The sequence below is a fragment of the Piliocolobus tephrosceles genome, chromosome 19 (genome assembly GCF_002776525.5).
Source record: "Piliocolobus tephrosceles isolate RC106 chromosome 19, ASM277652v3, whole genome shotgun sequence".
In the NCBI taxonomy this organism is placed as follows: domain Eukaryota; kingdom Metazoa; phylum Chordata; class Mammalia; order Primates; family Cercopithecidae; genus Piliocolobus; species Piliocolobus tephrosceles.
In genome coordinates this window covers 42,221,860-42,241,697 of record NC_045452.1, presented here as the reverse complement: position 1 = coordinate 42,241,697, position 19,838 = coordinate 42,221,860, and the positions used below count along the sequence as shown (strand labels likewise).

The window sequence follows — 19,838 nt, the reverse complement described above, 5'->3', positions numbered from 1 at the left end:
TACCAAAAACACTTTTCAAAATACAAAGCTCTGACTTTTTTCAATTTACACAGCTTAGGTGCCATTCAAACTCCCTATTCAAATGCCCCTGAAGAACATCCTAAATTAAATCTCTAACACTGATTGTAACTGCACAAAAGAAGAATGATAACCTGAGCAATAATGCCACCAGTTAAACATACTTTTTCATATTAGTTTATCAAAGAACATTTTGAAGGCCTGATTCAAGGAAGCAAGACACAAAGCTTCCTTGTGTCTTGGAAGGAAGCTTCCAAGCTTGCTTCCATTCCCGTAAAAAACAAATCTGTGATCAAAGAGCTTCACCTTCCTTTTCCACAATTTAACTCTTCTAGGACAAGAGTACTTCCACTTTGCTAACAGGTCTCATCAAACGCATTCCTCTACAACTCTATCCCCTCCTCCACTATTGGTAAGAGAGGATGATCAACGGAACAGGATTCCTCCGAGCAGATGCAGGAGGCCTGCGCACACCTTACCCATCCAGGAGATGCATCGTTGTGGGGGTCACTTCAGCAAACAAAATTACTTTCCCCAACTGCTTGGTCTGCAGATTTTGACGATAGATCTCCAAGTTGAAATTTTCTGATGAGAAGGCCTCCATGTTGGTCACCACAGGTATACAAGATGGGGTTATTTCTACTTCAGACACATAGGATGAAACAAATCTAAGAGAGAGCTGGCTGGATTTTATTTCTCCCTTGGAGTCCACGTGTTTCCCAAGCCATCGCATAAGAGGATCCCGGATTTCCTGTGTCATAAAGAAAGAAATGAGAAGGTCGTAATTTGGCATTACATTAGATCATGGTAGCTTTTCCTTATGCCATTTTGGCAACATGAGTACTTCCTAATTCATGACCAATAAAAGCTGGATTAACATATTCCATACATCTAAACGATTAGACAATATGATAACCATATACTTAGTATGCTTATACTATAAAATAAGCTGTGCAGAAACCAGGATCCAAGAAAATCAGTTCAGTTCATGATTACACTTCCTATCTTACATTCTGTCATGATTTGCAAGATTTCCCTCCAGTCCAAAGTTCGTAAGTAGTTCTCCAGTCCTCTGTGCATTTTATCCTCTGTGCATTTTATGGAAAACTTTTATCTTTTTGCCCCACAAAGAAATTCATTATCCTATCTGCAAAACCAACAACAACAGGAAACCCTAGGGGAAAGAAGTCACAGAACACAAAGCACGAAAATATGAGAACACTCGGTCTCGGCCTCACGTCTTAGAGAACCTCCACTTCCTCCTGTAAAGACGAGGCAACTTGATCACCGACAAGGAAGACACTAATCTTCACAAAGGGAAAGTGGGGTACCCCAAAGCTGATTTCTGTTTGCCCCAAATGGAGGTACAAGGAGGAGAAGGAAGCCAAAACCTAGAAGAGACAATGCCCAATCCAGGTGCAGAGCTCTCTATTATTCTACCCATGAAACCACAAACCTGGAGGAGGTTCCCCCACCCCAGACCTTAGAGGTCCCAGAGGCCTTCCTCAAGGGTGGTTTATCAGGAACTGAGGGCTGAGGGAAGTCATCATCTCAAGAGGACTGCACAAAACTTACTAAGATCTCAGTACACACAGATCCGGGCTCTTAGGCCATCCTCCTGCAAACACCAGGCCCTTCACGTCCCAGAACTCCCTGTGGCTACAGAGCAGTGGCTTCAGAGGTGAAACTTAATTCAATGAATTTAAATCGATCAACCTTTAAAACTCACATCTAGTTTGCAGATGAAGAAGAGAACGACTCAAATGACTTCAGAGAAGAAGAGAACGAGTCAAATGACTTCAGAAGAAAGCATTCAGGGCCAGACACAGTGGCTCACACCTGTAACCTCAGCAGTTTGGGAGGCCGAGGAAGGTGGACCACCTCAGGTCAGGAGTTCAAGACGAGCCTGGCCAACATAGTGAAACCCGTCTCTACCGAAAATACAAAAATTTGCCAGGCGTGGTGGCAGGTGCCTGTAATCCCAGCTTACTCGGGAGGCTGAGACAGGAGAATCGCTTGGACCTGGGAGGCAGAGGTTGCAGTGAGCAGAGTTTGCTCCACTGCACTCTAGCCTGGGCAACAAAGAGTGAAACTCTGTCTCAAAAAAACAAAACAAAACAAAACACAAAACAAAGAAGAAGAAGAAAAAAGAAAGCATTCGGAAGAAATCCAGGAGATAAAACACTTTTAAGGACAGCTGGGCTGCAATCTTCAACTAGTCAATGTCACGGTGGAGATGGGGTGGGGACAGAAGTCGAGAGGGGGACCCAGTCTATATTAGAAGGGGCTTAAAAGACATAATGAAATGCAATGGTTAGTTCTTTACTGGATTCCAATTTGAACAAACTAGCTGGAAAGGACAGTTAGGAAATCTGAATGTGAACAGTACGCATTAGACAACAAACTGGAATTACTGTCAGTTGTAATAGGTGTGATAAGGGTATTGTGGAGGCCAGGCGCAGTGGCTCACATCTGTAATCTTAGCACTTTGCGAGGCTGAGGCAGGTGAATTGCTTGAGCTCAAGAGTCTGAGACCAGCCTGGGCAACATGGTGAAACCCTGTCTCTCCTAAAAATACAAAAATTAGCCAGGCATAGTGGTATGCAACTGTAGTCTCACATACTCAGGTGGCTGAGGTGGAAAGATTGCTTGAGGCCAAGAAGCAGAGGCCACAGTAAGCCAAGACTGCGCCACTGCACTCCAGCCTGAGTGATAGAACCAAACCCTGTCTCAAGAAAAAAAGGAGGTACTGTGGTGAAATAGAAAAAGTCCTTAATTTTTAGAAATGTATATATGTCATAATATCTGTAAAATTTACCCCCAAAATACATAAAGTAAGGCAAAATGTTGATAATTGTTAAATTATGTTGATAATCATTAAATCTAGATGATGGGTATTTGGGGTATGGGTTAACAGTATTCTCTCTATTCTTTTCCACATTTGAGAACTGTCATAATTAAGAGTTAAAAAAAGTGGTGAAATAAACATAAGCTATTTAAAAATAATAAATTCAGGCGGGGCACAGTGGTTCACGCCTGTAATCCCAACACTTTGGGAGGCTGAAGAGGGTGGATCACTTGAGGCCAGGAGTTCGACACTAACCTGGGCAACATGGTGAGACCTCGTCTCTACTAAAAGTACAAAAATTAACTGGGCATGGTGGCACATGCCTATAATCCCAGCTACTCAGGAGGCTGAGGCAGGAAAATCTCTTGAACCCAGGAGGCAGAGGTTGCAGTGAGCCGAGATCATGCCACTGCACTCCAGCCTGGGAGACAGAGCAAAACTCCATCTCAAATAATAATAATAATAATAAAGAATTCAGGCCGGGCACAGTGGCTCATGCCTGTAATCCCGCCTTGGGAGGCCAAGGCGGGCAGATCACGAGGTCAGGAGATCGAGACCATCCTGGCTAACATGGTGAAACCCCGTCTCTACTAAAAATACAAAAAATGAGCCAGGCATGGTGGTACGCGCTTGTAGTCCCAGCTACTCAGAGGCTAAGGCAGGAGAATGGCGTAAACCTGGGAGGCGGAGCTTGCAGTGAGCCGAGATGGCGCCACTGCACTCCAGCCCGGGCGACAAAGCAAGACTCTGTCTCAAAAAAAAAAAAAAAAAGAATTCAATTGGCCATACACTGGCAACCCATTCCCTCTGTCATCCATTCAACAAACGTTACGGGATGTCTGCCATATGGCAGGCAGTCCCACAGGTTCTGAGGACGGAGCAATGATCAAAGGGATCAAAATTCCTGTCTTTGGAGGGTTAATGCTACAGTGTGCGAGGCAGAAAGTTAAAAAAGCCCAGGCGCAGTGGCTCACGCCTGTAATCCCAGCACTTTGGGAGGCTGAGGCGGGCGGATCACTCGAGGTCAGGAGTTCAAGACCAGCCTGGCCAACATGACGAAACCCCATCTCTACAAAAAATTCAAAAAATTAGCCATGCGTCATGGTGGGTGCCTTTAGTAATCCTGGCTACTTGGGAGGCTGAGGCACGAGAATCACTTGAACCCAGGAGGCGGAGGTTGCAGTGAGCCAAGATCGCGCCACTGCACTCCAGCCGGGGTGATAGAGTGAGATTCAGTCTCAAAAAAAAGTTAAAAAACAGTAAACACAATACATAGAATGTTAGAGAGTAACACATATAAAGGAGGGACAAGAAAACAGAGAAGAGAAGGAGGCCACTTCAGATCTGACAGATGGAGGACCTGCTGAGAAGGCAACGCTTAAGGAAAGGCCTGGAGCAAGTGAAGGAGGACGTTAGGACAAAATCCATAGAACTATGTCATTTATATTTATTTATAAAGGGATTCCAGCAAGTGCAGAGGCTCCCGGAGTGGGGAGAGAGCCTGATCGGGGCAGAGCATGTGAGCAGAGTCAGCGCGGGGAGAAGGTGCAATGCCGGGGCCAGAGAGGCAAAGGGGGTGGCAAGAGCCATGGTCCACATTGCAAGGGCCTCAAAGGCCACAGTGAGGACTGGGCATTCACTCGAGGAGCAGCAGGGAGCCCCAGAAGGTTCTGGGGAAGGGCGTGGGATGTCCTACCTCTGTTGGAGCAGGATCACCCCACTCCGACTCCTGTGTTGAGAAGAGCCTGAAGGGGAACAAACAAGCAGAGAAACTAGTTACAAAGTCACCTAAATGAACCAGGAGTGAGACTACAGCCTGGACCAGCGTGCAGCAGACATGGTGAGAAAGGATAGGATTCACAATATACTCTGAAGTACAGGCTACAAGATTTGCTAACAAGTCATATTTGAGATGTTAGAGAAAACAGGGGCACAAATAACAGCCCATGATTTCTGGCCTAAACACCTGGAAGGACAGAACTGCTGCTGGAAATACCATAGAGAGAGCAGGTTTGGAGAAGAGGAGGCAGGAGGTCAGCCCTGGGTGTGCTAAGCTTGAGGTATCTATTTAAAATCCCATGGGTGCTGGGCGCAGTGGCACACACCTGTAATCCCAGCACTTTGGGAGGCCGAGGCAGTCAAATCACTTGAGGTCAGGAGTTCAAGACCAGCCTGTCCAATATGGTGAAACCCCATCTCTACTAAAAATACAAAAATTAGCTGGGCATGATGGTGGACATCTGTAGTCCCAGCTACTTGGGAGGCTGAGGCAGGAGAATCACCTGGACTCAGGAGGTAGAGGTTGCAGTAAGCCAAGATCATGCCACTGCACTCTAGCCTGAGCAACAGAGAAAGACTCCATCTGCAAGTTTAAAAAAAAAAAAAAAAGGAAAAAAAAAACTCCCATGGAAACAACGAACTGGCAGTAGAACATGTGAGTCCGGAATCCAGGGGAGAGTTTCGCACCATGGATACCAATTTGAGAATTGTCAGACTATGGGTGATCATTTAAAGCCAAGGAAGAGGATAAGATCCATGAAAAGAGTGACTGTAGTTAAAAAGAGGATGCAAAGTAGGGCTGCTATCACCAAGGATCACAAATTGGGTGGCTTGAGACACTAGAAATCTATTCTTTCACTGTTTTGGAGGAGAGAAGTCAGAAATGAACACGTCAACGGGGCCATGACTCCTGGGAAGGCTCTGGGCAACTCGTGCACATGCCTTTGCTTCTGGTGCTGCTGCCACTCCATGGTGCCCCTCGACTTGTACACACATCACCCCCATCTCTGCGGCCATCATCACATGACGTTCTCCTCTTCAAGTGTCCCTGATTCTGTGTGTCCTCTAGTCTTCTGAGGACGCCAGTCATACAGGATTAGGGATCTACCCTAATGACCTCATCTTCACTTGATCACATCTGCAAAGACCTGGCTTCCAAACAAGGTCATATTCACAGGCTCCAGGGCTGGGGCTTCCACGTATCTTTTTGGGGGACACAATTCAACCAACAATAGTGGTCCACGCTTAGATTTCAGGGAGATCATAAAGAGTGTGCAAAGGAGATTGAGAAAGGGAGAGAAAATCAAGTGTGTTTGTGAATAGCAGCAGGGGGCAGTGGTCGCGGGAGTCTCCTGATCCAGTTTTGAAGGCTGGAAGACGATGACAGTGGCATGGGGAGAGGGCTGAGAAGTCACCGCTGGCCTCGGCGCCGCAGAGCCCAGCCTCTGATGAGAGCAGTTTGAGAGGCGTGATGGAGGCCACAGTTGGATGGGAGTGGTGAAGAGAAAACCTGCAGACTCCAGGAAAAAAACTTCGGCAAAGAGTCTCCTCTAAAGCAGAAGAGAGGCGGGGGCAGTGGCTAGAGGGAGGAATGGGGAGAATGCAGGCTGAGCTTGGTTTAAAGGGGAGAAACAGCAGCATTTTCAGATTGATGTGACAGGTCCCTTAGAGAAAAGAATCCAGAGACCAGGTGGGGTGGAACCCAACAATATAAGCAAAAAGGTCGGCCTTGGGAGCAGAAACAGCTCCCCCATAGGGATGGGGGCAGCTCAGGCTCCCCTCTGGGGACACTTGGTCTTATGATTCCACTGGTTCCAGACCTCCCTTGGCCCTTGCTGGCTGCAGAGCCACAAGGCACAGCCTGGTAACTGAACTTCGCTGCTCCCACCCTGCTCCAGGGCTGCAGGGAGGTGGGAATCCTGGTGCTGGTGGCCGGCAGAAGTCATCTTATGATTGCTTCTATGTTCTCAATAAATAGGAAGCGAGATCATCAGCCAAGAGAGAAAAGAAGGAAGGAGGTGTTGAAGTTTGGGGAGGGAGGAACGAACAAGACAACAGAGAGAAAGAGAAGATGAATGTAGTGAGGAAAATCTTCTGAGCGACAATTCCCCAGGGCAGTTGGAAGCATTTGAGCACCACAGAAGGTCAGTGACTCTGAACTGAGAGTGAGAAGTCTGCATGATTTTGTGTTTTTATCCTGCCACAGTCAGCTATCCAGCCAAGTGGGCTTAGCAGAGAGGAGGCAGTGAGCTGAAAGTGTACAGAAAGCAGTAACTGAGACTAACCGACCACAAATGAGGCACTGCTGGAGACAGAAAGATAAATAGGAGTGATCCTGTTGGGGCTGGAGAGTGAGGAATGCCCCAGGACCAAAAAGCTTAGGTCAGCACCAGAGAGAGCTTCCAAAGCTCCCAAAGAAGGCGTGTAAAATAAGAGGTCACCCGACCAGAAAAGTTGTTGGAAGAGGTCAAGCTCAAATGAGCTACCAAAAGCCACATTTGGTCCTACGACAGCACTAACTTTCAGTTTTCAGACTACAGAATACCAAGATACATTTCAAATGGATTATTCCCTATTCACCATTCTTTCCTTGGTATATACTCTATTGGAAGAAGAAGAAGGAATGAATAAATAAATAACATACAAAGGTGATCCCCAAACCTCAAATCTGGCCATTAGTTATAACCAACTCTTCCCCTAAAACTTTGGTCAATGCCCTTAAAGCATAAAATGCACAGATCTGAATTTCCATCACTTTCCCCAGGGTAGTTGGATGTCACCAGGCCACCACACAGGCTAGAGATACATATAGGTGAATAGGTTAAGCCACAAAAACAGAAAGATAAAACTATTATTTAACTCAAGCAGAGAGCTAAGAGGTTATTCATCAGATGATGGTAATATAAATATCCCATTCAAAGTCAATGAAAACCAGGATAAAATGAAAAAGAAACAACTAGCACTAAGTAGAACTTTCAAAACAGGAATAATGCAGGAATTATCCTCTAAAGTGAATCATCCAGTTGACTACTGCATACATCATTCATTTAAGAAATACGTATGGAGTACCCACTGTGTCTCAAAAACAGTACCACAGTAGAAAGAGAAGAGGAAGGACAGATATTGCTATAGTTTGAATGTGTCCTCCAAATTTCACGTGTTGGAAACATAATTCCCCAATTCATATGTTGATGGTACCTGGAGGTGGGGCCTTTGGGAAGAAATTGAGATTGAATGGGGTCATCAGGGTAGGGCTCCTATGGTGGGACTGGTGGCTTTATAAAAAGAGAAAGAAAGACCTAAACTGGCACACTCCTGCCCTCTTGCCATGTGATTCCCTTCCCATGTTATAATGCAGCAAAAAGGCCCTCACCAGATGATGGCCTCTTGGATTTTCCAGTCTCCAGAACCAAGAGCTAAATAAACCTCTATTCTTTCTAAATTACCCAATCTCAGGTATTCTGTGATAGCAACAGAAAACAGACTAAGAGAGATGCATACACATAACTACAAGACAGTGTGACAAGTACTACAAAAATTCACTCAAACTATTCAAACATACACTTCTCTTTGGCAAAGTAAGTCAATCTGACTTGCCAAATTTAATTACCTATTCTTTTCTGCATGCAAGTTGAGAGCCATATTCTCAAGAAATGACATCATCGTTATATCTACTAATTACTAAAGTAACACTCTAAATTATTTGTTTTTGAAAGCAATACTTAGACATGCACAAATCTGCAAAATAAAACTGATGAAAGCAAGGCATGCAGGTTTTTTTCTTATACCTATTTTACATAATCTTTCAGGGCTTACTCAGAACCAAGTGAATTACTCAGAACAAAGAGAATCTAAAAGGTATCAAATGAAACCAGGACCCTCTTAAGAAACATAACTATATACCACCCATAATTATCTTAAATATTTATATTCACTACAGTCAAATATATTTTAAGTACCATAGGAAGCATTTAGCCTCCCACAAAACTTTCTCCCCACTCCACCATTATCCCTGGACAACATAAAATTCTGAATAAAATTCTGGTTGTAAGAAATACCAAAATTACTATCTGTTTGATGTAAATCTGCCCGGCATGTCTTCTCAAATGCACTCAAATTATGATTATGACTTAAGAGCTGCATATATAGCTGCTAATAATACATGTAGGGAAAAGGAATTAATTCATGACTCTTGCCAAAACTCTCCTAATGATCACGCAATGTAAAAATGTTACTGAAGAAAAAAGGTTTGGATCATAGACATCAAGATAAGTGGGCTGACATATAAGTAGCACTACCCACTCTGCAATCCGTAAATCTACCTATTTCTTTGAACTCAACTACTGGAGGATAGCTAAAACGTCACTTCCATAGGAAGGATGTCTCTGACCCACAGCCGCTCACAAGCTTTCATAAACCCTTAGTTACTTTATAGCACTTATCACGACTATACATAATTGGTATAACTGCTTATTCAATGCCACACTGCCTTATTAGAATATAAGTTCCAGAAAGATAATATATATATGTTCCTGTTTCGCTCCCAACTGTATCCGTGGAACCTAGGACAAAAGTGCATGCTTAATAAGCATTTACTATATAAATGCATATTAAAACCTTACGAAAGAAAACTCTCCAGATAACAGATAGATAGGTAATCAAGAGGTAAAACTCAAAAAAGACAATGAGAGAGTATGGTCTTGAGATGGCTACATGAGCATCAAAAAGAAATACACAATCTTTGAAATCATTACAGCTAGTTCTATTGACAACAAACAACCACTATCAAATTCCACTTCAAGGGGGTTTATAAAATTCTAATTAATGTTATTTTTCTAACATTTAAACTTCAAGAATTTAAGTATTTCTCTTCCTCTAGGATTTCAGGTTAATTAAATACAATTTGGGTGGAACCAACAGCTGAATGCTTTATAGTCACATAAATGTGGCCCTTTTAAATCAGCCATAGCACCCAGGCATTCTTAAGAAAGGTGAATATATTTTTTGTCTTTTATTGGGACATGTTGCACAGGACAAGAAAATCCCAAGGAATCTTTAAAAAGAAACAAAACAAACAAACAAAAAAACTAGAACTTATAAGTGAGTTTAGCAATGCTGCAGGATACAAGGTCAATATACAGAAATTGGCAGGGCACAGTGGCTCACGCCTGTAATCCCAGCACTTTGGGAGGCCAAAGCAGGTGGATCAGTTGAGGTCAGGAGTTCGAGACCAGCCTGGCTAACATGGTGAAACCCCACCTCTACTAAAAATACAAAAATTAGCCGGGAGTGGTAGCACACGCCTATAATCCCAGGTACTTGGGAGGCGGAGGCACGAGAATTGCTTGAACCTGGGAGGCAGAAGCTGCAGTGAGCTGAGATTGCACCATTGCACTCCAGCCTGGGTGACAGAGTGAGATTCCATCTCAAAAAAAAAAAAAAAAAAAAAAAAAAGCAAAAATCGGGTGCATTTCTAACAATAAATATTTGGAGTCTGAACTTCTTTAAAATATCATTTTGATGGCATCAATAGATCTGAAATATTTCGGGACATATTTAACAAAATATGTGCCAGACCTGTATACTGAAAACTACAAACCACTCCTGAATTAAAAATTAAAGATGTCTGGGCATCATGACTCATACTTGTAATCCCAGCACTTCGGAAGGCTGAGGCAGGAGGATCACTTGAGCCCAGGAATTTGAGATCAGCCTGGGCAACTCAGAAAGACTCCATGTCTTAAAAAATGAGTTTTCCTTTAATTAGCTGGGTGTGGTGGCGTGTACCTGTCATCCCAGCTACTCAGGAGGCTGACGTGAGAGGATCACTTGAGCCCATGAGCTAGGCTGCAACAAGCCGTGATGGCACCACTGCACTCCAGCCTGGGCGACAGAGTGAGACCCCTCTCAAAAACACAAAAAGAAAATTAAAGAGGCTGTAAATAACTGAAAAGATACACCATGTTCATGGATCAGAAGACTTTGACACTGTTAAGATGTCAATTCTTCAGATTAATCTACGGGTTCAATGCAATTCCAGTGAAAATCCCAGAAGGCTTTTTTTTGTTGTAGAAATTAACAAGCTGATTATAAAATTTACACAGAAATAGAAACTATTTTAAACGGCCAAAACAATTTTTGGAAGGAACAAAAAGTTGGAAAACCTATATTATTTGCTTTCAAGATTTACTATAAAGTTGCAGTGTATCAAGACGGTGTGGTATTGGCACACAGACATATGTATAGATTACTGGCACAGAATAGGGTACAGAAATAGGGCCAAACATATAAGTGTGATTGATATTTTTAATTTTTTGAGACAGGGTTTTGCGTTATCACCCGGGGGGAGTGCAGTGGTGTGATCACAGCTCACTGCAGCCTCAAATTCCTGAGCTCAAGCCATCCTCCTGCCTTGGTCTGTTTGATTGATTTTTGACAAAAGTGCCCAAGGTAACTGACTTGAAAAAGGATAATCTTTGCAATATGTGGTGCTGAAACAAACATTCATATGCAAGAAAATGAAATCTTGATCTTTATCTTGCGTGTATATAAAAATTAACTTGAAATAAATCATAGACCTAAATGTAAAACTACTAACCTTCTAAAATAAAATGCAGGAGAAAATCTTTCTGACCTTGGGTAGGTAAAGTTTTTTTCAGATAGAACAAAATAAGCATGAACCATAAAAGGAAAACAGTGATAAGCTTTTTATAAAAACTGATAAAAAGTAAGACTTTATAAAAATTAAGGATATTAAGAACTGCTGTTCTTCAAGAGATAATGCTGGCCAGGCATGGTGGCCCATACCTGTAATCCCAGCACTTCGGGAGGCTGAGGCCGGTGGATCACCTGAGGTCAGGAGTTTGAGACCAACCTGGCCAACATGGTGAAACCTCATCTCTACTAAAAATACAAAAATTAGCCAGGCATGGTAGCACACACCTGTAATCCCAGCTACTCGGGAGGCTGAGGCAGGAGAACTGCTTGAACCAGGAGGCGGAGGTTGCAGTGAGCTGAGATCACGCAACTGCACTCCAGCCTGGGCGACGGAGCGAGACTCCGTCCCAAAAAAAGAAAAAAAAAAAAGAGAGAGAGAGAAAGAGAGATAATGCTAAGAACAGTGAAAAGACAAACAACAAACTGGGAGAAATTATTCTCAACACTTACATCGGACAAAGGACTTGTATCTGGAATATAAAAAAGAAGTCTTAAAATTGTAAGACAACAAACAATTCAACTTAAAGCCTGAGCAAAAGAGCTGAATAGACACTGCCCAAAAGAAAATATCAGATCGTCAATAAACACATGAAGAAATGGTTGGCACCATTTGGCAACAGGAAAATGCAAATTTAAACCACAATGAGGTACCTCTATACATCCACCTGAATGGTTAAAATTAAAAATTAGGCTGGGCGCAGTGGCTCATGCCTGTAATGCCAGCACTTTGGGAGGCCGAGGCAGGCAGATCACTTGAGGTCAAGAGTTCGAGATCAGCCTGGGCAATACGGTGAAACCCTGTCTCTACTAAAAATACAAAAATAGCCGAGCATAGTGACACTTGCCTGTAATCCCAGCTACTCGGGAGGCTGAGGCAGGAGAATCTCTTGAACCTGGGAGGCGGAGAATGCAGTGAGCCAAGATTGCGCCATTGCACTCCAGCCTTTGCAACAAGAATAAATCTCTGTCTCACCAAAAAAAAAAAGAAAAAATTAAAAATTATTTTGAGCCCAAGAGTTTGGGGCTGCAACGAGCTATGAGCACACCACTGCACTCTAGCCTGAACAACATAGTAAGACCCTGTCTCTACAAAAAAAAAAAAAAAAAAAAAATCCCAGCACTTTGGGAGGCTGAGGCAGGAGGATTGCTTGAGCCCAGGAATGTGAGACCAGCCTGAGCAACACAGTGACCCCCAGTCTCTACAAAAAAAAAAAAAAAAAACAACTAGTCAGGAGTGGTTGTACGCACCTGTATCCCACCTACTCAGGAGGTTGAGGTAGCAGGATCACTTGAGCCCAGGAATCCAAGACTACAATAAGCCATGACTGTGCCACTGCACTGACAGCCTGGGCAACAGAGCAAGATCCTGTCTCTTAAAAAAAAAGATCTGACAATTTATCAAGTGTTGGCAAAGATGTAGAATAACTAGAGCTCTCATGTCCTACTGGTGAGAATGTAAAATGGTACAATGGTTTTTGAAAAACAGTTGGCAGTTTCCTACAAACTTAAACACACACTTCTCATATCACCGAGAAATTCTACTCCTAGGTATTTACCCAAAAGAAATGAAAACACATGTCTGCACAAAGACCTGTATGTGGATGCTCATAGCAGCTTTACTCAAAACAGCCATAAATGACAGCATATCCATACAATGGAATACTACTCAGGAATAAAAAGTAATGGGCTACCCACACATGCAACAAGGACAAATCTCAAAAACATAACACTGATTTAAAAAAAAAAAGACAAAGAAGAGTATACAGTACACTATATGATTCCACTTAGATGACATTTCAGAAAAGGCCAATCTAATCATCTAGTGATAGACAGTGTATCAGTGATCGCCTGAGACTCTAGGCTTAGGGATGGATGAGCAGATGAGAATTGATTAAGAAAGGTTACAAAGGCCGGGCGCCTCTACTAAAAAATACAAAAAACTAGCGGGGCGTGGTGGTGGGTGCCTGTAGTCCCAGCGACTGAGGGAAGCTGAAGCAGGAGAATGGCGTGAACCCGGGAGGCGGAGCTTGCAGTGAGCCGAGATCATGCCACTGCACTCCAGCCTGGGTGACCTAGCGAGACCCGGTCTCAAAAAAAAGAAAAGTAACAAAGCAATCTTTTGGAATACTGGAAATGTTCTGTATCTTTGTTGTAAAGGTAGTTACACGTAAAACATTTATCAAACTGTACACTAAAATGGGTGCATTTTCTTGATTTATATTCATAAGTAAATAAAGTTGATTTTTTAAAAAAGCAAACAGCAACAAACCTATGCGACATTAAACAACACTAAGGCCCGTGAGACTCCATATTCACTAATGTCCAAAATAACACTAATATCTCCACTTCTAAAGAGAGTAAATGCTTGAATCTGTACCTAGTGCAAATTCACAGAAGTGACTACTCTATGGTGGGTAAACATATTGCAGCGTCTGCTACAGACAGAGTGCAACTAAGATCAGAAACCCATGTTATGCTGTGTCTCGCCACGTTATCTATTGATTGGAGGCAGCGTCTTGCTCTGTTGCCCAGGCTGGAGTGCAATGATGTGATCATAGCTCACTGCAACCTTCAACTCCTGGGCTCCAGCAATCCTCCCACCTCAGACTCCCAAAGTGCTGGGTTTACAGGTGTGGGTCACATCACTTTTGAGCAGTTCCACCCATTACTTGTCTTATCTGCTAAATTTACCCAGCTAACAAGATTCAGAGTTGAATTCAAAATATTTCTTATGATCTCCATTTATGTTTTGGAGCTTCTTTTCCCAAGAAACACCAAATAACTGATCTTAACCTATAAAGGTTTTCTATCTTAGAGACACATTTGCCTCATTGTAAATAATTAGATTAGTTGTGCTTCAGCCATAACATCGTAAGTTGCTAGGCAACCAGAAGCGAGTTAATCAGAAAATGAATCATCAAAAACATGGCACGCAATCTCCTTTTACGGGTGTCTAATTCTTAAAACACTTTCAAGGAAACAGAAGCAAATATTTGTCTACTCGTATGGAATTTATATGATGCAATCCAATTCTTACTATTGGTATTTGACACACAAAATATTCACATTCGCTTGGTGTCTTCACTCACAGGACAAAGCCAGATGGCACAGCAAATCTTCATAATCAAAAGGTGACACTCCTGGGCCAGGCGCAGTGGCTCATGCCTGTAATCTTGGCACTTTTGGAGGCTGAGGCAGGTGGATCACCTGAGGTTAGGAGTTCGAGACCAGCCTGGCCAACGTGGTGAAACCCTATCTCTACTAAAAAATACAAAAATTAGCTAATTTGTGTGGTGGTAGGCACCTGTAGTCCCAGCTACTTGGGAGGCTGAGGCAGGAGAATTGGTTGAACTCGGGAAGTGAAGGATGTAGTGAGCGGAGATTGCGCCACTGCACTCCAGTCTGGGGTACAGAGCGAGACTCTGTATGACGGAAAAAAAAAACAAAAAATGGTACTCTTGAAATAGGACTGGTTTTTTTTTTTTTTTTTTTTTTCCTGACTTCATTTAAGGCAGGGATTGATCATTTGACAACCCTTGGGGTGGGTGTGTATTCAGAGCACCAGTACCAAGCAAAGCAAGGCTCCATGCAGGTTTGCGAGGGGCCTGTCTGGGTGTCTGTGTGTGTACACCTCCTCACCAGCCTGGTCTTTTATGTAGCAGCTTCTGTCTAGCCACACTGGTCCCCTGTGGTCTAACCGACCCCTGCCTGATCTGTCCAGAGTCCACACTGCACAGCGCTGCACCCTGGCGTGGGTTCCAAAGACTGCTGATTCCTGCTTCCTGCTTCCCACCTTGTGTTCTGCCACTAGCCCCAAGCAATGGCACGCAAAAGTGAACGGATCTGCAGGGCTTCTACCTTCCAGTGGCTTACTTTGCTGAAATCAGTCCATTTTCACAAACATCCAGGCTGACTGTCGCTTAGGGACACCCTCAGGCCAAAATGAACCTGGAGAGACATGGTTTATTTAGCCCACATTTTGAACCAGTTGCAACACTTAAAAATTGAGATAGTTCATATCACATTTCCTGCCTCTTTTGAAGAAGTAGCAACTCTTTCCACACAGCAGTAATGGGCTGCAGCCAAGTAGCCACCCTCATCCCATGGAGAACACGCTCCAGCTGGCCCTATGTGTCTTCAGCAGCCAGCTGCACTCCGTGCCGCCTCTCCTGCCCCCTCCCCTGGCCTCTGGGTTAGAGACCACTCATCTCAGCCCTGCTGACAAGCCTGGAATCCATCTAGCCATCCTCCTCTGGGGCCCTGATGATGCATCCTTCCAGTTAGGTCCAAACTGAGTCTAGTGACACTGACTCTCAGAACAGAAGGGGACCATTTTGGTACTTCCTCAAAAAGTTAAACAGAGAGGGCCAGGCGCAGTGGCTCCCACCTGTAATCCCAACACTTTGGGAGGGGCCCAGGTGGGTGGATCACCTGAGGTCAGGAGTTTGAGACCAGCCTGACCAACATGGTGAAACCCCGTCTCTACTAAAAATACAAAAATCAGCCAGGTGTGGTGGCGAGCACCTGCAATCTCTGCCACTTGGGAGGCTGAGACAGGAGAATTGCTTGAACCCAGGAGGCGGAGGTTGCAATTAGCTGAGATCAGGCCATTGCACTCCAGCCTGGGCAACAAGAACGAAACTCCATCTCGAAAAAAATATTAAACAGAGAATATATCACCCAGCAATTCCACTCCCAGGTATAAACCCAAAAGAACTGAGAGCAGGGACCCAGATATGTGTGTTCCAATGATCATGGCAGCATTATTCACAATAGCCAAAGGCTGGAAATAACCCAGGTGTCCCTCAATAGACACATGGATAAACAAAATGTGGCATATACAATTTAGGGGATATTATTCAGCCAAAAAAAAAAAAAGGTATGAAGTTCTGATACATGTTGTAACATGGATGGACCTTGAAAACATTATGCTAAGTGAAATACAAGCCAGACACAAAAGGACAAGTATTGTATGATGTCACTTGTATGAAATATCCAGAATAGGAAAATTCATAAAAATGGAAAGTAGAACAGAGCTTACCAGGAGCCACAGGGAGAGGGGAAGGGGACTTACTTATTCATTGTTACAGAGTTTCTGTTTAGGATGCTTAAAAAAAAAAAGTTTTGGAAATAGAGAGTGAAAATGGTTGTAAAACAGTGTGGGTGTAATTTACACCACTGAATCAGAGACTTAAAAGTGGTTCTAACGGCAAACTTATTTTATAAATATTTTATTACAATAAAGAGAGAAAGGGAGAGAGAGAAGGAGTCAGGATCTCAGTCCCTTTATTCTCACAAAGCTCCCTGTCCTCTATGCAATTAGCCACCCCCCCACCCCGCCCCCCATCAAGCAGCCCTGCGGACCAGGGGGAGCAAAGGGACAGCTTGCACAAGCAACCAAGGGGTCTCGCTGTGCTCTCCTCGGGGTCCCTCCTTGCTGTCCCTGCGTATCACCAAAAGAGGCCATTCAAGGGACCTCTCAGAGCAAAAGTTGTTTCCAAGGTGACTTTCCACCTACTTCTCCTGCTAAATGATTTTAAGTTCTGCTTAGGCACCCACTCAGCTACAACAAGAGTGTGAAAGCCACCACTTTCTGCACACCCCTTCAATGCCGAGCACTGCTAGGTACTGTGGACCCAAGATCCCCAGTCCTTTCCAGGCGACACCCCTGCATCATTAGCACCGTCCACAGCAGAAGAAACGGGACCCCAGACAGCATTAATGACTGCCCAAACCACACAGGCAGTATACCGCAGAGCTGGAATTTGAACCCATGAAACCAAATCTGTCTGGCTCCCAAATCCTTGCTCTAATTCCTATCCCACAGTCCTCACAAAGAGACCTACCTAACCCAAAATGCAGCAAATTAGGAAATGCCTATTTACTACAATCAAAATGCTGATGGTATCACAAGTACATAAACTCAATATGCAACTATCAATAAACATAAAATGGATGTGTATGGCTCAGAGCTGGGGGTGGAGTGGGAGGGAGAAGAGAAGTGGGCAGGGGTGGGAGCAGAGTGTTTGGTAAGAGAAACTTGAATTCGGCCGGGTGTGGTGGCTCACGCTGTAATCCCAACACTTTGGGAGGCCCAGGCGGGCAGATCACCTGAGGCCAGGAATTCGAGACTAGTCTGGCCAACATCATGAAACTCCCTCTCTACTAAAAATACAAAACTTGGCTGGGCATGGTGGAGGGCGCCTGTAGTCCCAGCTACTTGGGAAGCTGAGGCAGAAGAATCACTTGAACCCAGGACGTGGAGGTTGCATTTAGCCGAGATCACAGGCCACTGCACCACTCCAGCCTGGGTGACAGAGCAAGACTCCCTCTTAAAAAAAAAAAAAGAAAGAAAAAGAAACTTGAATTTGAACCTTGAAGCTACCACCCACTGGCTGTGTCTACTTAGACAAGGCTGTGAGAGGACACCTTCCAAAAGAAACAAAGGTTTTAGCATGTAAGTGAGCTACTGCTGACCTCACCCCATCCGGTTTCTGCAGGAAAGAGGTGTCATATTCACAAGGTTTCCGTAATGGAAGGACTGTGGGCAGAGGTAAAAGAACCCAAGAGCAAGGAAGGGGTGGCAAAGCACTGAGAACCAGCAAGGGACTGAAGGAGCCAGAGGTGGAGCTGCTAATGGCAAATAATATTAAATACCTCGACCTCTCTCAATTTCTGCCATCAGTCTCCTGCCAGTGCAGCCAGTGATGAGAAGCATCCAGAGTTAGGAGCACGGGAGCCCAGGGATGGGCTGACAGGTGAACAGTCCAGGGGCCAGCACATCTAGCTGGGTGGCCTCGCTGGTTATGTGGCCCCTCTCACACCCAGCCCTGCACAATTCTGACTTAGTCCCAGCAACAACATGAATTTCTACAAGGCCTGATCTAGCGATGAGTCCAAACTGATTCTGCAACTCCAAAGGACTTAGGATTGATGTCACTGGCTATCTAACTCCTAAGAATATGAGTTCCTCCAGGGCTGAACTTGCCACAGTGCTTTCCAGATCCCCAACACCTGGGACACAGTAGGCACTCAATAAATGTCTGGTAAACGGTCTTCCTTTTATAATGTAAAGTGATAGCTCAGCCTCGGATGCTGAAAGGCCCAGGATTTACTGCATTTTTTTGTTACCTGCCAACTAGCGAAGACCACAAAAGGCTTGAGTGGAACAGTAAAAGCAGGGAGTGAATAAGTCATTTCTAACAAGGCTGGTTTTATAGGCATCACACCTCCACCGGGCCAAATAGGCTCATTGTAGAGGCGGAATCTATTCTGTAAGTGCAGAGACCAAAGAGAAAGCCAGAGTCAGCTCTAACGGCGAGGGCGGCTCTACGGGGCAGCTCAGCCACCGCCTCCACAATAAGAGACGTGAACTTCCACTGCCTGAGCTCGTGGGTGCGAGACCAACACCTGCAGGCGTCTCTGGGGCCTTCATCAAGCCTACCCAAGGAAAACGCCCGCCATTTGTCTCAGCCCAACACAAACAGGCTTCTGACAGAGCAGGCAGCGTGGGGGTGGAGGGCATGGAAAACGCTGGGGCTGAGCCCTGGGGGCCCACGGGCAGCCCTGCCTGGTGCACCCAGAGGTGGCCCATCCTAGCCAACATGCACACCAATGTGGCCGTTCACACGTTCCCTTCCTTCGGATGTTGACATGTCCCCCGGCCCCACCACCCTCAGCTATTTGCCTGTTACCTGCCGGCCCCACCTGGGCCTCTTGTGTGGGCAGGGGACTCTGGGACAGGATCCTGCCCTCGGCTCTGCCACCACCAGCTGTGAGGCCGCAAGAGGCACTCCCTGGGCTGACCTCAGCTTCTTCATTTTTCTAACGAGAAAACGATAACATCTCTGTCTGGCAAAACGGAGCTTCAAGATTCAATGTTTAGCCTCCACTGTTTAATTCTCAGTTGAAATTTAACATCGTGTTAGGATGCCAGGGTTAAAATACATGTTTCCTGAAAAGAGAGAAGCAGCCCCATATCAAGAGGCTAAGAGCTTTCTGCTCCAGGGCCTTATCTTAGCAAAGGTTCACTGGTCCAACTGGCTGTCACCATGACACTCAGGAAAATCCAGAGAATCTCAGGGAACAACACCTGGCCAGGCCTGGCAGGAGAGAGGGCAGTGGCGTCTAACACTGCCCTATGTGTCCAAGGAGAGGGAGGGTCTAAGCCCACGCACTCAAGGCCGCAGTCTAAGAAGTTCCAGCTCGGAAGGTGCATTCGTTCATAGGAGAAAGGAGCTGACCGCCCACTTTGTACACAGCAGAGTTTCTAAACTGAAAAGAATTTTTAATAACACACAAAACAATTCCAACTTTTCCCTGAAACTCCATCTGGCCAGTTTCCTCTGGCACGTCCACAGCTGATTCTTCTAGAAACTGTTTAACATGATTGTTAAGAATAACCTAACAACCCGTTAGGTTATTTATCCTGCTCTTCCAGAAAACAGAGCTGGACTATGCGGGCAGCTGCTTGGGC

General features: G+C 44.7%; 1 protein-coding gene across 5 annotated transcripts in view; it reads right to left on the bottom strand.

The window, feature by feature from the left end:
• HLCS (holocarboxylase synthetase) overlaps nt 1–19,838 on the bottom strand; it is a 250,179-nt gene that overhangs the window by 154,910 nt on the left and 75,431 nt on the right. For all 5 annotated transcript variants that reach the window (XR_002726196.3, XM_023191343.2, XM_023191352.1 and 2 more), the window contains one exon: nt 498–769. Coding sequence is in view for 4 of the 5 variants with exons in the window: in XM_023191343.2 (XP_023047111.1) it covers nt 498–769 (272 nt within the window). In the remaining variant the exon portion in view is untranslated. The remainder of the gene's footprint in view (nt 1–497; nt 770–19,838) is intronic.